This window comes from Fusarium coffeatum, assembly GCF_003316985.1.
Source record: "Fusarium coffeatum strain FIESC_28 chromosome Unknown BRIP53273_contig_142, whole genome shotgun sequence".
Taxonomy (NCBI): Eukaryota; Fungi; Ascomycota; class Sordariomycetes; order Hypocreales; family Nectriaceae; genus Fusarium; species Fusarium coffeatum.
Window position 1 is genome coordinate 104755 of NW_022157935.1, and position 16730 is coordinate 121484.

At 48.6% G+C, this 16730-nt stretch overlaps 5 protein-coding genes across 5 annotated transcripts; 3 read left to right on the top strand and 2 right to left on the bottom strand.

Moving 5' to 3' along the window:
* Window positions 1-344: 344 nt before the first annotated feature.
* On the top strand, window positions 345-920 carry FIESC28_06572 (uncharacterized protein; the record flags this gene model as incomplete). The annotated part of the gene is made up of 1 exon (XM_031160715.1): window positions 345-920. The coding sequence occupies one exon, from the start codon at window positions 345-347 to the stop codon at window positions 918-920; it is 576 nt and encodes a 191-aa protein (XP_031015093.1).
* Window positions 921-5901: 4981 nt separating this feature from the next.
* FIESC28_06573 (uncharacterized protein) lies at window positions 5902-7184 on the bottom strand (the record flags this gene model as incomplete). Its single annotated transcript, XM_031160716.1, has 7 exons — window positions 5902-6004; window positions 6056-6284; window positions 6332-6428; window positions 6687-6781; window positions 6829-6894; window positions 7017-7125; window positions 7173-7184. 7 exons carry the CDS (start codon window positions 7182-7184, stop codon window positions 5902-5904), a joined length of 711 nt encoding a protein of 236 aa, XP_031015094.1.
* Window positions 7185-7538: 354 nt separating this feature from the next.
* Window positions 7539-7940, top strand: FIESC28_06574 (uncharacterized protein; the record flags this gene model as incomplete). The annotated part of the gene is made up of 2 exons (XM_031160717.1): window positions 7539-7615; window positions 7673-7940. The coding sequence occupies 2 exons, from the start codon at window positions 7539-7541 to the stop codon at window positions 7938-7940; spliced, it is 345 nt and encodes a 114-aa protein (XP_031015095.1).
* Window positions 7941-8340: 400 nt separating this feature from the next.
* On the bottom strand, window positions 8341-9826 carry FIESC28_06575 (uncharacterized protein; the record flags this gene model as incomplete). Its single annotated transcript, XM_031160718.1, has 3 exons — window positions 8341-9029; window positions 9085-9244; window positions 9290-9826. The coding sequence occupies 3 exons, from the start codon at window positions 9824-9826 to the stop codon at window positions 8341-8343; spliced, it is 1386 nt and encodes a 461-aa protein (XP_031015096.1).
* A 1275-nt stretch (window positions 9827-11101) lies between these two features.
* Window positions 11102-11766, top strand: FIESC28_06576 (uncharacterized protein; the record flags this gene model as incomplete). Its single annotated transcript, XM_031160719.1, has 2 exons — window positions 11102-11309; window positions 11363-11766. The coding sequence occupies 2 exons, from the start codon at window positions 11102-11104 to the stop codon at window positions 11764-11766; spliced, it is 612 nt and encodes a 203-aa protein (XP_031015097.1).
* Window positions 11767-16730: the final 4964 nt, after the last annotated feature.

Below are 16730 nucleotides of genomic sequence, written 5' to 3' on the forward strand. Positions count from 1 at the left end.
GCTCCGACCAACCAGGGGTGCATTACTTCACAATATCTTCCAACGAATCTCGAACACCGTCAGAGGACCTTCCTAATGGAGTGATCCCTGGTGTGAGAATATGCGGTCTTATTCTTTCAGCACCAAGTTGGGTGGTGAAATCCGTTGACGATGTTCCTTTAATCGGATCCAAACGACAACAAGCCCAGATCTCGTGGTTTTCCCAGAACCCGTCGACGTATATGATCGATAGCGGCCTTTGGATGGCTTGTAAAGAATCTAGTATCATAATACGGGACCATTATCGGTTGAACCAACGGCAAGCAGTACGACGAAACACACATCTCACGCAACCATTTTCAATGATGCCAGAGATGCTTTGCTTCAGAGATGGCGATTCAAAAGATCATTATACTACGATACGTCCATACAGAGACCTCTTTATTTTGCAACCAGATCGGTGGAACTTCATCTGGTACGGCCTGCGACATCACGCTCTGGCATCACGACAAGAAGGAGAAGATGGATTTGTGAACTTGGCCATAGAGTACAATCCTCGTTGGAGAGAAACTGGCCCCGGAATCGTTCAGATGGCGCAAAGGATTATCGAAGCCATTATCAACACGCATGCCTTCCCTGTCTGGATAATCGATTACAGCATCAAGAAATCCCAAGGCCATGCTCATACTATACCTAAATCAGAAGAGAATCGATACGGCATTGCAGTATTCTACGGACAAGGCCGTAGATTTGTCCAAGTTGATTCTTCTGTGGATATTGGTGCGGAGAGAGGCAATGCTGACAGTCATTCTCCATGCTCCGAGAGTTTTGTTAAGGACCTCGAAGCCACAATATACAAACAGTGGGAGCATTATCCTTTGCGAGGCGGCAAACAGATGCCCGGTCCAACTATTGGCCTCTTGGCGTGCGAAGACTGTTGATGGCTGATGCGATCATCTTGAATTCGCTGGGACAGAGCGGGTGAGGAGGAAAGTCTCGCAACACTAGCCATATCGTCATATTGAAATTCAATCTTCTCGCAATAATCCGCTGGTCGAATCTTTGTACTGCCTGGGTCTACCCTTCAGAACTCAGGGATAGAAAGAAGTAATCGCACCAATCTCTCACATCTTTCACTCGCTGAAGTACTTGCACCTCGGTGATTATCCCGGACACTTACACCACCAAGGTTTGAGACAGCTGTGTAATAATCAAACGCATTGACCGGTCAAGCATCTTCAACCTCGCTAGGCTACCAGGAACACTTCCTTCAGATACCCAACACAGGGCGTACGGCCATTCGACGCTTTGATATTATGCTTAAACAACACTCTACCAAGCGGACCAAACCGTCCGTTGGAAGGTCTACTCCATGAATAGCAAGCCCAGGGGCTGGACATCCCGATATACTCACTTTCAACTGCATGAGGAAATAATCATCGAGCAGAATTGAATCATACGTACGCCCGGACTTCTTCGTATTCTTATCGACAGGACGGTGAGTCACAAACAAGGCTCTGTTGGTGCTCTCTCTCACTGTGTACCAATACATGGTGAGTGTTTTTCAAATGCAGTTGTTCGTCACTATCGTGATGTAGCCTGACAGTGTCTTGCCTCGACAAACCCTGCAGGCTTCTGCCTCTCCTTTCAGAATCTGACAAGTGTCTTCTTCTTGTTCTAGATGGGGTGAATGTACGCAAGTTATGGTCATAGCCAAATGATTCCACATGCTTGTCCCCAACAGCCACGCAATGCTTCTTCTCGCAATGTGTTGTGCTCTTCCTAGCTCCCTGCCAGACTAGTGAGCTCTCGCCCTACAACGTGTCTAGCTTAGACTATTGCCCGAGATGCATCCACTCTAGGCATATCATCAGATGATACGATATCCATTGCCCAATGGTCCGCAACACGGGCCTAACCTTCCACGAGGTTGATATCAACAGCGTCTGATCCCAAGACGACTAACCCCCACTACTCGAAGCGTGACGATAAGTACCTTGACTCATCAATATCTGGATAAAGAAGGAGAGATAGCTCCGAGAACAGTCAAGGACCCGCCCTCGGTGTCTGTGATGAGGTTGACGAATACCTAGGCGAGACTGGCGGTTGGAAATTTCGCGGATCTTAGCATCGAAGGGCTGACTCTGTGGGGTCCAAGAGCTGTCGTAGCATTGGATGCCATGTCGTGTCTTGGCAACTTAATAAGGTGACTGAGGCGAGTGACGTTGCGTGTACCTACATCCTATAAGAGGACTGGTCATGCATGCAGTCATGCAGGTAAAGTATAGCTGACTGGCTCTATACTCAGATTGGGATGGTTAACCGTTGAAGGTGGGCAGGCGGGTTGCGAACTGAAGCGAAGCCGTGTCGCTATGGCGATGCGCTATTAGCTACTTAGCTAGATTGGCCGAGTCTAAACGACCCTCGAGCCAACAAAAACTCTGAAGCATCTTCTAGTTTATTCTTTGATCAGTTCGATGTAGTGTGATGTTGCAGTAAAGTACTAGAACATTCTTCTGTGTAGAATGTTCTGGTAAGCGGCAGTTGATAATTATGACGTCAATGAAGCAACTCGGGATCATCGCCAACTAAGGCAATTGACGAACACGAGAAAGGTACTCACACAATTAAACAGTGAAACACAGTATGAGTACCGCTACACTTAGGCCTCTGTGGCTTTTTCGCCAGTGAATAATTCAGTGGGCCACGCCAGTCAAATGCCCCCTAAGAACCGGAGTCACCTCCGGTTCGGTTTTTCCGGTCGTTATTGGGCTCGTGGGTTGTCAAGGAGGAAACACTCCGCCTGGAGAGAAGGACCCTGAGATCTAATTATTCAAGCCTCCATGATACCCTTTGCAATTCGCATATCGCATCCATGGCTGATATGCATCCTTGGGCATCGTCTGCTAGGGCAATGATGCGTTCCCCTTCCATCAACGTTTTGCTCCACCCCGGAAAACCCTCTCCGACTCAACTTTGACCGCTGAGGCCGGCGTGGTGTCCCTACACCAAGCAGGGGTCGGCCTTAATTATCCAACACGACTCATATAATTGACCAGTGGTATCAGTGGGAACCCCTCCGCTGCCAGAATATTGTACCATAGCCATTCTCACCGCTCACTCGATACATTCTCTGGTTTGCGGGTACCCAAATGTCCAACAGTCTCCATCTGTCATCGTAAATAAGGGCCAACATCCAAGTCATTAGCTCGAATACGGAGCATCTGGGGCAGAACCCAATGACCAGGTATTGTTTCATCTCGAGATCTATTGCAGGGGTCTGCTTGAGCGTTGCTGTCCTCCGCGTTGTATCCGTAAAATGGTCGCAAGTGCAATTCACAAGCTAGACAGAAATTCCATTTATGTATGCGAGGCATTGGTTTTCGAATCTTGAGCCGCGGAAGGGGGAAAGCTGGCCACTAACGCAGTATTCTCTAATCCGGTTTGATAACATGATCCCTGCTGGCAGCTGAGAGTGGCCCTGGCCCAGGACTTTCAGATGTACGGGTGTGCCGGCATCAGGAGCCAAAAAAGCGCAAGATCTTCGAGATGCAGCTTTATCTTCCACAAGCTTGCGACCGTGCCTCAATACTGGCCCAATTGACTTCTTCTAGGGCTTCAAGAGGACGACGCACTCGAAGCTACGCCACAGCTTGGGAGAAACGCTGCCCACCCACCACTGCCGAACCCAACCGGGGTAATACTGTCGAAGCAAAGCACGATTGCCGGCAATGTTCTCGCCTCAGGACACGAAGGCTGTGTATCTTATCCCATAGTTCTTCCCCGATCTTGAAACAATCTGTCTGCAGTCTGTGGGTGTCATGATCGGGTAACAAAGCCGCAGGTTCAGGTTGTCTTTGACGTTCTCGACCTCATTCTCGACTCCGCGACCGGGATGTCGGTACGGGGGCTTGAAAAGCTGACTGAAAATCTCCCACGTCCAAAAGCCACTCTTTGACAGGGGTAGATGCTCAAAGGCCGTGCACAGAATTCCGAGGAGAGGGACGCAGTTAGTGGCCGTATTGAAGATTCGGAAACTTTATCCCTGGTCCCTTGAACCGTGGAGAGTCGTGTCGTGATACCCGACCCTGTCTTACCTGACCTGACCCAACCTGACTTGTGGCGCAGCTCATCTGACGGGGATTTTACTGTAGACAGCACGTCAACTAATGAACCGTACACTGTGCCGCAAGAGATAAATTTTCTTAGCTTTAGTGCAGTGCAGCTGGGGTAGTATGAGCTGAGTTGGAGGGTGATTTGGCTCCGTTGACTTGAGGACTAGCCTATAGTCAGCCAGTCAGATTCGAGGCATGACGGGACGCCGTTCGATCTACCGCGACAATGCTCCATTTACGATCGTGGGTCCCGAGATCGTGGGCCACCACGAGGACCCTGACGGTTGTAGCGTCGGGATCTTTTAGTTCAGGTCAACCCAATTCGAAATCAATTCTTGCACTTCGCTGCATCCTCTAACCGTTGGCAGTACCAGACTGCGAAGCCCAGCTTTCGATATATAACCACTAGTCAGCGGCGCCGTCCCACGTTCTCGCACCGATTCCGAGGACAAGTCCACAGTTGCCGAATCATTGAGACCCTCGAGCACTCGAGTTTTTACTTTTTTGGAGCCTCGTTCCAAGTTCCGTCAGGCCTTGAGTCAATGGCGCAAGTGTGACGGACAAGTCGGAGAGACATGTCCGTTCTTTCAGGGCTGATTAACAAGAGCGGCCCCGTTGAACCTGGCGGCTGACATCAGCGAACGGGGTCAATGACAATGTCAAGATGCCAATGCTAACAACGTCGCTGAAAACGAAAGTCGAGATCCAAACACCGTTAGAAAGGTAGGCAAAGCAGCAGCCTTCGGTCTGGTTCATGAAGGAACTTGTTACCTCTGCATAGAAAAAAGCGGACCCAGGTGAGGTGCATACATCTGTACAGTACGGTTTTTGTAAGCGCCGCATTACAGACCCCGCCTACCATGCGGGTCGAGGAGCAAATGCTCCGGCTCCTTGACTCTCTCATCAGACAAGCGTAAGAGTAGAGTAGTGTTTTCCACCAAAAGTTGCTGCTCGGCGGACGCACAGGATTTTAATATCGCTTTCTTCAAAATGCCTCGTGGTCGCATGCTTTTGTTCCCTTTTCTATTTCGTACCTGTACCATCAGTGCGGCACCATCCGAGAGTCGTCATGTCCCTCTTTTGCCACGACTCTTCCAGGTAACGTCGCCTGGGGCCGAGACAACCAACCTGACGTGGACTCGTCTTTGCAATTTTTAAGCTCCGGCTGGGTCCCTGTAACCCCCCTAAGCCCCCTGGATATACTGGACTCGCTGGACACACTGGGCCTCGGTGGCAACCGGCAACTACGTCTGTACTCTGTTAGACAGCACATCTGTTTCGACGCCACACTCTTTATATCAGCCCTATCCAGCTACCTTGAACGAGCTTCTGTTTCGCGACGACTGTTGATCCATTCACCGTTACTATATTTCGCCTATGCGAACCGTCAGCTTGTCTTTGTTTCCCCTTACCCATACGCCAGTCTTCAACGTCATTGTCCATGTCGTTGGTGCGGGTCTACCCTTTCTCAATCGACGACATCGATCATCACCTATTCGAACTTTAAGACAAAGCTCGAGCTCACAATAAATGTGCACGCAGCATTCGGCTGCATGCCACGTCTGCGGGAAAGAGTATCTCATTTATGTTGAATTTTGTCAATTCTTTCGTCCGCCATTGCTTGCATGTCCCCACGGCGTCATATTCCTCAAAGACATGATGCGAGACGGACAGTGCCCAAGTCCAGTCTGTCCAAATAGTTTGAGGGGAGGCTGTCGGATCATGTGATACGATTGCTATTCAAAAGATCGACAGAGGATGGTGATTGGAGCCCCCTGTTTTCGAATCGCAAGCAATCCGACCGTTTTTAGAGCTTCTGCCCGGAAACTTCAATCTCAACGACCTGATCAATACCTTTGTACTCCGGGACTTCGAATTCAAATTTCTTGGCGATGGATGGAGTTACAAACCTATTTTGGGAGTCAGTTACCTCGAGCCAACCATATTGTACCGGTGCGTACCGTCCGCCAATAAAGTGTCGACCTTTGAAGTGCTTCACTAGTGGCTTTGGTGCTGTCAGGCTAATAAGTGCAGTAGGCATAAAGGAGCTACCAAGTCCAGACTTGGGCGGCCCATCTTCGATATCCCACGATGATGGAGCATCGACTGATGTGACCGGTAATTTGGTGTCTTGGAGTGCTTGAATCACTGCAGGAAAAGGCTCTCGAACTTCTCCCGAAAAACTAAAACCTAGATCAACGGTCAGACGCTGTCACTATAAAGCATGGACAACATACCAAAGATCGCATCGACAATATGATCTGTCGAATTCAGCGCAGAAGAGAAATCCTCCACGAATGGGACATCGAGGTCTTCAAGTTGTTTTGCGAGTCGCTAGTAAGAGGATCAGCGACTTTTCGGCTTCCGGGCATGGAAACGAGACGAGACATGAGGGAAGGCTGGATACACCAATTTCACGATACGCCAGTTATTGCCATTTAACGATTCCCGCAGAACTGGTAGAAGAACAGACGACAAATGAATTCTATAAAGCGTACAACTGCAAGATCGCGACGTTTTGCGAGACAGGACGGTCCACGATACCGCCCATTGTGAAATGATGGTGAAAACCAGATGAAGACGCCAACTTACCTGGTAGAGATCGTTCTTACTTCTTTTGGGGTAGAAGACGGTCGGGCTATAGCCATACTGTCGGAGATGGCGGGCAGCCACCAGTCCGTCACCACCTGAAGCTTCTTAGTTATGTGCACCGATGAGTTGCTGAGAGACATACCGTTGTTTCCTGGCCCACAAGCAACCAGAATTCTGCGGCCGTTCTCGAGAGGCTGAAGACGGTACACTGGTGACGTTAGTAAACCGAACACCGTGGCGGCTGTTATAGGCCTTGCTAAACGGCCAGAAATGATACAGGAGAGCTCAAAAGTGACATGTAAGACGTAGCCTAGCTACTAAACAACTCACCAGCTTGAGAGACAGCAAGACCAGCGAGCTCCATGAGCTGGTCAAGTGAGAATGCACCAGTGCTCATAAGCTCCTGATCGAGAGCAGCAGCAGCTTTGGCTCCGAGTGTCTGGGACAGTTAGTACTCGACATCTAGAGAATGCTCTCATCACTTACCTTAATCGCCATTTTGTATTTTTGAATCTTTCTATTTATGTAGAGTTTGATCGTCTCTCGTCGAAATCTCAATGATGATGGATCAGTGGAAGAGTTCAGATGACGTGAAAGCCGAGTGGTTTCTATATGTCGTCAGTGAGTAATGTTGCAAGGTCCAGGGGACTGACATCACTCAGCAGGTTGCTGCTTCCCTAGCTAGATGTGAGAGCCACACTATTCCCGTCGTACTCCACCCTTGTCGGCACACCAGCCACATCGGCGAAACTAGACCCCGATTCCGATTCGAAATTGTTCCAACCTTCAGGATACTAGCATTTGCCAGCCGATTGCTATTATCGTGGTCGTCAAGTTCCCCATATCGCCGCCATGGTTGTCAAGATCCGTCTCGCCCGCTTCGGGCGTCGAAATCAGCCCTTTTACAACATCGTCATTGCCCACGCACGGTTCGTTCGCCCGCCAATACAGTGCACCGATTGAACGCACCACTAACCATCACCCAGGACGGCTCGTAACTCCCGCCCGCTCGAAGTCATTGGTACATACGACCCGATCCCCAAGGCCGACCCTTACGACACTTCTGGAAAGCTTCACAAGGACATCAAGCTCGATAGTCAACGCGCGAGGTACTGGATTGGTGTTGGTGCACAGCCTACGGACACAGCATGGAGGTTACTCTCCATGGTGGGCATTCTGCCAAAGAAGCAGTTCGGCCCCAAGCAAGACGAGACAAAGGGTGTTTTGAACAAGAATGAGGTCAAGATTCGTTAAGAAGGTCCGGAAAGCTGTATGATATGTATGAAAAGGCATTTCGGGGCGTTGGTTTGGGGTTCGACATCACCCGATCTTGAATGATCAGCAATTTATAGAGCAGGATCAACACCAAAAATGACGGGGATCCTTCACAGGCATTGAGTGCCCGTTCCGCTCGAAAGGAGACTGTACGATATACGTTTGCAACGGCTCAAACCATTTAGAGTCAAGTCATTTGTCGCTATTAATAACTACTGTATTGAAGCGCTACCCAATACCATGTCTAAACACGTTTAAGCAGTCTATGGAAGATGAGTCGCTCGGAAAACAGGAAGAACCAACATATGCCCCCGTCTTAACAACGCCTTTATCCAACATACGTCATCCCGATAAGGCCGTAAGAAAAAGATGATACAGTTTAATGAGTGACAATAAAGAAAATGTTGAGTGCAAGACACACAGACATGACAACGGCTCCATATATTGCGAGACCAAGTGCCATTCTGCGTAGGTGATGGTGTTCAATATGTTCAAGGTCCCATCGCCACTTACGGCGCCATCGCCAGGAGTTTCGGTTGCTGTGTGTGCTTGCGTTGCTAGCGAGGCTTACACCACTGCGAACGCTAGTTGTGCTCTGCGCCAGAGCAGCAGAGTCTTCCACATCAGAAGTGGAAGAATCTCCATCGATATCGTCATCTTCCTTGACCAATCGTTGATGGTAGGTGCTATCCGGGTTACTGATCTTGTAGTAGAAGAGGCCAGGAAGAATGAAGCTGATAGAAGTCGATCCTGTACTGCCAACAAAGGCCAGGACACGATCAAGACTGGTGACTGAAAGAGCAGTCATATAAGCAAAAGTCAGGATAAAAGTGGTGATGACTGCGAAACGAAAGTCGGACATTGGGGCAGTGCTCCCGTGATCTCCAGCTGGAGCTGTAGGTAGGAGAGGCGCCGCAGTTCGGCCATTGTTTGACGAGTTGCGGTTTGGTCGCCATTTTAGGACGGCATCTAATGAAGCTCGGCAAGGATGCACTTGCAACGGGACCGAGAACGTGACGAGGACAACAATGGCGGCCTTTCCAATTGTTGAAGCAGCTCCAGTAGGATCTATTCGTGTTAGTGGGGGTCCTATCATTTCCAGGCAAAAGGAGAAAATACTTACACATAGACACAATGTTGCCAACAACGGCATTTCCAAAAGTAAGGTATCCAGTGATAGCCACGACAATGTATATGGAGGCGGCAGAGCCAATGCTGGAACCGACAACGCCAACAACACTCCTAGGGGAGTTGTCCTTTAGTTCGTTCAGGATAGAGAACATCTGCATAAGTTAGCTGGGCTCGACGACCGACTGTGGTTTACATACGTTTTGGTGGCAAGTATAAGCAAAGACCACAACGGGTAGAGCGCTCAATGTCTCGACAGCTCCACCCCATTGAATCACTCTGATACTTCCTGGATCGGCATGTTTATCAGATGCGAAGTGATAAATCACCAACACAATAAGATATCCAATAGAAACCAGGGCAACAATGCTGGTGTACTTTAGCGAGTCCAACCTCCGCAGGAAGCTGAGGGGGATAATAATGAGCATAAACGCAGTGATCCAAAAGTTACGATCAACCAGATACGGAGCGCTATTGGCATTGCTCAAAAAGCCCAACACTACACCAGGCATGAGGTCCCCAATAATAATCATGTATGATACGCCAACTCCAAAACACTTGATCGCAATTGCAGCATCGAAGATAACCGCGGCGTTGGGATAGGTGATTTGCGATAGGGCAAAGAAAGAGGCCGTTCCTCGTTCGAGATATCGCGCGCATCGAGATTGAAGATAAAGGCCGAAAGCTGCAGTTAATCCAGACCATACAATCAGGATGACACCGAGCATAATTCCCATGTGGGACATAACGGAGGGCATGGCAAGGGTGCCAGCTCCAACAACTTGACAACCTATATCAGCACCATACGAGTCGGTTAATTGACGTCCAACATACTTGTGTTTAGCAGATTTACGACACTGCTGATCGTGGTGGCTTGGCCGCCATGGCCGCCATCCTTATGACCGCGACGTCGAGGTCTGGGAAGTCTGTTGTGAGCAACGATGATAATCATAGCCGGTGTCGGCGGGTCTCCTCACCTTGACATGTCGCCGGCACTTCCTGTTGCAGAAGCGTTTCCATCAGATATTGTTGAGTAGTTCGTCATTAACGGCGAAAAGATGTAGGGTCGTCGATTGTTCGGCGCGATCGCAAGGGATAAAGTGTACTGTATGGGTTTCGGCGGTTGTTTTGTAGGTAGATAAAATACTGATAGTGTTGATGTCGCAAGTCGGAATGCAGGTATATGCAAGTTCGTTATCGCTGCGTTCCTCGGGATTCAAGTCCGATAAGTTGCTGACTAGGCACGAGGCGGAAAGGCGGAAAGTTGGTGGTAGGCCGGCAGGCCTAGACCGTATTGCGTCAGTCAATCCGATCAGTGCTTGCGCTTGGACTTGCACCGTCCACGGCACAAAGGCCCCTGGAAGATAGACAAATGGTTGAACACTCCGGTCACGACAGCCCAGGTCACGAGCGAAGCGCCAACGAGGCTGTTGTGGTTGATAGAGATGCAGGAGGAAGAAGAAACAGTCAGGAGATGGATTAGTACGAATTCCTGACACAGACTCCTGCCACGATCCTTGGAAATAACAATGGGGAGCTCTTGGAGCGTAATGCCGAACTCATGTAGCCAATAGTCGTGCGCCAAGGGAATGATATGACCAATCAGGAAGGTTTCTAGACAAGCCATGATCTGGGGAATACCTAGCTTCAGGGCTTTCCAGGGGGTTAGACGACCAAACATCATGTCGGCCTCCAGCTCTTCAAAACGTCCTCATGATGGGTAGCATTCCACCCAAACGTTCGTGAAAAGCATATTCTAAATATTGGCAATCGGATTCTATTTTACCGTTCCACTTTGTCGGATCCCTTTGAACTGGTAATGCCAAAATAGGTAACGTACCTATTTCACAGCAGATACCTAATCATGATTCTGCAGGTCTCACAATTTCATGACATCCTCCTGACCCCCCACTTTCGCCCTTGACCGCATCCACTCTTTCATTCAAACCAGTACCTTACTTACCGTACCTTACCTTGAGGTCCCGCGCTTGTGCCGCGCGCTCGCTGTCACGATGGCCACCACTATGGACGAGACCACTCTCTCTACACTCGATCTGTTGGAGTCGCGACTCCTTCGTGTTGAGCACCTTCTCTACGGCCAGCCCCAAACGCCGGCGCTGGCTCAGGATCGATCAGCGACCGATCAAATCGGCCAACTAGAGCGGCGCTTCTCCCGGCTCTTGGACGATTTCCGTGTTTATCATGAGCTCATGAAGATTTGTATGTTGTTTTGAAGCTTATTGCCTGAATCCATGCTGACTTGTCTTTGACAGACCGCGCCCATCCTGATTTCTTTCATGCACCCGACCCATCAGAACCTCCATCGCAACTCGACGTTGATGCTATCCAATCCATTGTTCTAGCCTCCGCTTCAGCATTCCCCGCCATTCTGTCGTCTCTTACCGCTATCAAGGACAGCCCGATCCCAGATCCAGCAGAGAGTGCAGCTCTTGTAGCTCTACAGGGTCGAATGAAGGCCATCGAGGCAACGCAGATTGCACAAGCTGCCGAGATAGCAGACCTTCGACAACGAAGCGAGACAGCCGTGCGAGCATGGTATGAGACAGGAGTCCTCAGCAATTCGAGAGCGATGGCGGATATAGAGTCCCGTTTCGAGGTCGTCGAGCGCCAGGTGAGGAGAGCAGAGCGGGAGCAAGAGGCTGAAGACGAGTTATGAAGACATATTTGAAGATACCCTAGAATCAACGTTGTTTGGCAGAGGTCTCCTAGGTAGGTAACAGAAGAGATGTCCTCTAAGGCTTAGGCTACCAAAATAAAGTAGCCTAAATGCCTCTCTAAGTTGGCATAAAATGGCCAAAGCATTTCGTCTCTTATGCTTATGACGGTCAAATCTTCTGACACCCTGCGGGTCGCCTACCCGGAGGCAGTCCAGTACTTTTTTTTGTAGCGAATTATATACAGAACTACATTTTCCAGGAGAAACATCAGCATAAAAGACTCTGAAGACAGTCCCAAATTGCTCGTGGGTGTCTGGCTAGGTTGACAAGAGAAGAAATGTCCACTAAGGCTTAGGCTACCAAAATAAAGTAGCCTAAATGCTTTTCTAAATTATCGTAAGACGACTAAACTGTTTCGTCCTTTATGCTTATGACGGTCAATTCTTCTGATATCCTGCGGTCCGGCTCTATCATTTTCTGGGTAGGATAAGCTCATTCATCTCAAGCTGACTACTGGATAGTTGGTGTCGACCCGTGTCTTTATTATTTCTCGTCAACCATCCCATAGCCCAGGAAATTGCAATGAGTAATAATCGTGTCTCTCCGCTGTGGCTTGTGCTTGTTCTTTGTAGATGTGCTGTCGTCTCTGGCTTAGCTCAATCCTCTCCCCAACTACCAGGTTGAGAATGCCCACATAATCGAGTTAAGCACTACAATTTTTCATAGAATTTCTCTTGTATGGCTCAGTATGCCTAAGCTCCCTTCCTTGCAAGACAAATTCGGTGATCTATCGTTTGATTTCACATATAGCTAGATGGGAGTACAATCTTTTATCTCCTGAGAAGTCATCCTTGTGGCGGTTTCTTTGTTTCTTGATGACCCTTCTCCAGCTTTCTTTCCTTTCTTGCAGCATGTAGCTTGGCAAGATCGGGTACCTTCAATCTATTTTAGCTAGTTGCACAAAATCGATCAAATTCAGCACACTGGAGGACGTGCTTTGATCTACTACAAGCATCGGCAGGCCATATCCGCGGGACATGTGATAACACTGAAGCTGAGAGATTCAAACGTCATAAAGCTCACGATGGCAAATGTATGAGGTTGGTTTCGGAACTTGAGATGCCGACTTGGTTTCACCCTAACTCGTAACCTCATCCAGCATGCGTTTCCTCCACCAGAAAACGAGAGTCACACCTGTATTTTGAAACCCGGACAGAAACAAGTCTTTATCACTTTATCGTGCATGCGTCTCTTATGATTTCAGATCTTGTCAAGATGATGATCTCAAGGCTCAAGCTCTTCGTTACCCCGGATATCATCTGATCCATGTTTCAACAGCGTCTCGGTTGCGTCGGTGAAGAAACCTGAATCACAGGGGCTCCAGATACAACCCGTACTCAACTCAGATGGAGAATGAAACTACTAGTTCTACCTGCACTTGAATAATAGTGATATGCATGGCTTGGTTATCAACTCAGGGTATACCAGCAGCTGGAGATAGATCTGGACACTAGGAGGACAAACCAGAGATAAGTAACTTGACTTCACGATATTTTCGCCTTCATATCAATACGCTATAGATCACTTTGTGCAGAGGTCTTGCAACAGGACTATCTTGTTGCTGGATATTGTAGTCATATCAAAATTCCGAAACGATGTAAAGCTGTATCAGAAGTGTTTATAAACTTCGACGCAGAACGCACTATTCAAGCTATGACCTACTTTGCGGCTCTCAATCTAAATGGTATACACACAGACTTATTAATGTTTCCCATGGTGCAATTAATATCACCATTCGTACTATGTGAGTCCAGATCAAGTAAGCTCAGTCGCCGTTGTTGACTCGTACCTGACGCTAACTGCATAGTCCAGTTTCACGTCATGTCATGAGGGCCATCATGTTGGAAACTCACATGATGAAAGACGAACTACAAACATGCTGCAGAATATCTGCAGTTCGCCCTTCATGTTCCTGTCTCTTAAAAAGGTGCAAAACATCACTTGCATCACTATGAGCCTCAATCTGCAACAGCCACAGTGGGCAAGGAACCCAAATGATCAGCGGCGCACCAACGACCGTTTGAACAAGGCCTCAGCCCAAGCTTTTTCAGTGAATGGAGCATTCTCCACAAGCAATGCTGCGCTGTCAGTGTCAACTTCAAAGCCATAACGATCAACCTAGTCGATCTCATCCGAAGAGAACAAAGACAAGCCACGCGTCGATTCAAATTGACCGAGGTCATCAGTGATACGTACCTTGGTCATCGTAAAGATCGAGCTAAAATGGCTTTGCGATTTACAGTTGAGTTTTGACGGCTCCAGGGGTAAGGACCCGCTTGGAGGACAGGGGCAGAGGCAGTTTCAAGAAAAGCCCTGTGGTGACATTGACCTTTGCCTTTCCACGATAGTTACAGGCTCAGGCAGAGGCACAGACAGTGTGTGCAACATGGGATGAAAACGTGTTTCTAGGGCTGTGAGAGCTAAGCGGGTAAAGAGGCAGCCGGTCACAAGTCGGGTTCAAGACTTGTATGTTACTACACCATCTGCTACGGATGAGAGAGTTGCGGTTTGAGATCCATTGGCGGCCAAGACACAACGAAGGACTAGATCATGATAACCTCATAAAAGACTTGGCCAACGTGAGAGAGTAGGCGATTGTACAATATGTCCTCTGTAGACTAGCTGTCGCATGGATCCATGGCCGAATTAAGCAGTGCCGATCTAACGGAACCGTTGTGAACGATCAGCTGCCGTCACTGGGATCTTATGCAGGCAATCGTGGACCGGTAAGCTAAACCGGATCTTTTAAGAGTAACAGGCTCATATATAAAACGGATGGGAATAACCATGTTGGTCTCTGAATGGCAGTCAAGAGGAAGAGTGAGAAGGCGGCGGTTCATGTCTTGAAGTAGCGGCTTATTTGTGTCAAACACCAGCCACTCGATAGTCAAGAAAAATGTCTGACATCTTTTCAAGAGGCGCACGCGACCGAGCAAGAGTCTGTTTGTTAATACGGTATGCGTATCCGTACATCAAGGAAAATATTGGGGAACTGTGGTCCTGTGCTTGGGCGGCCAGGATTGCAGCGATGAAACTCCTGCGATGGAGTCAAGACCACCTCTTTTGCCCTTGCAGCCAGCCAATAGATCAGCTTTGTTCCACCCTGGTCAAACCTCAAACAGCACGGGGTTAAAGAGAATCCATCCGGCATCCGCCAACGTTAAATGGATTCATCATTTATTTGATCTTGCAGCTGATTATCTGGTTATCCTATCGCGAGTCAGGGAAAATTCCTGGCAAAGGCGCCTCTCTCTGAATGCTGGAGATGCAGGTTGGGAGGGTGTCACTGGACCAAGGCTGGGCGTCCAAGACAGTATCTTGCACTGCTTCAATCATTCCTGTGGATGCCTGGATACCTGTAGATAAGTTGAAGGGCATCCATCCATCAAGACAGCTCCCGCTGTTCCCATTTAGTCTACCATCTTACATTACACTCTTGAGAAAGCACTGCTACCAACACTCAATACCAATAAATCACGATCGAAACGAAACAACTGTAAAGCATCAAATACTTTGATCCAATTCCGGACTCGGCTTCTTAAAGACATCCGCAAAATCCACCCTGTCACGGCCACGAGAGGACCCCCTTCGAGCCTATTTTGAATTCAATCCAATCTATTTTATCGATAGTCGCCAAAAGAACAGACGAAGCGCCACAATTTACAGGTACAGGGGTCGCCGGGCGTCATTTGATTTGCTCAGAGCATTCGGGGCCAGTAGACGCCTTTCATTTCCCGACCCATAGCTTCCACTTGTTCCCTGGACCGGCGGTTGCCCTGAGCCTGAGCTTGAGTTCGAGTTACCGTCCAGTCTCGACTGACTGACTCCTCACATCTTCTATCACGACTGTGTACTTCCTTTCTCAACACCAACCATTCTTTTCTCTTTACGGATTATCATTGACTGATATATTTGTTTCTTTTTGTTGCACAATCACCAAATACGAACAGACCCTACCTGGCTACTGGATCAGGTCTTGGCTGTGCTTCAATTCCCCTGATTCCGTGTCCATCCCGTCTTTGCTTGTGACCGCGTCACATAAGCTCCGTTACCACCTTACCTTTTTTCTCACAGTAACATTTTTTACTGGTCTGGTTACCAGAAAGGATCTGGCCCTATTCCTATTCGCTACAAGACTGAGGTGGCTTTTGTTCAGCCCTGAGAACTGAACCCGACAGCCACTCACTGGTTGCGCTGTGTTGTGCTGGCTGGCTGTGCTGCAGTGCGTTGTATTGTTTTTATTACCAACCGCGCGCATTTCTCGCGAGTTGCACAGCTTGTTATTATCGTTACCGCTTATTTCTCGAGCATTCTCAACCTCACAACTCATTCAATAGTCTTGCATCACATCACGCTCTAGCTGCGATACTGTATCAAGCATCTTGCAGCCTTCTGTACCCGTTGGTAGACAAGAACCCCCTGCCCTGGTCTTTCACTGGGCTAGAGCCTAGACTGGGACTGGACTGGACTGGGTTGCCCCTTGTCTCCGCGTTTTTCCCCCTTCTCACCCGCAGGCCATTGCATTTCGCCCATCCAATCTGTCCATTCTCTTCCCATTTCAAACCGTTCAGTTCAATTCAATCATTTCCATCCACCCTCTCTCCTTCTTTTCTTCCTTCCCACTGAACCGAACCGCTTACCTTAAGATAATCATCTATTATCTCATCCGCGGTCTTGGGTTATTCCACTCTTTTTCTCTTCCTTAACTTGATTCTATTATTACACATTATTTCTCATCCATCGGCTCTACTCGACTTTCTGCGACCGTCGCCTACCGAATTCATACAGACGATCGACACTGATTCGCTTGGCTTTGTACCACAACGCACCGAAACGGCTCGCCTCGAACACAGCCTCTTCCTTTTTACATCACATCGCATTTCTTCCGCCGAATGCTCCGGTA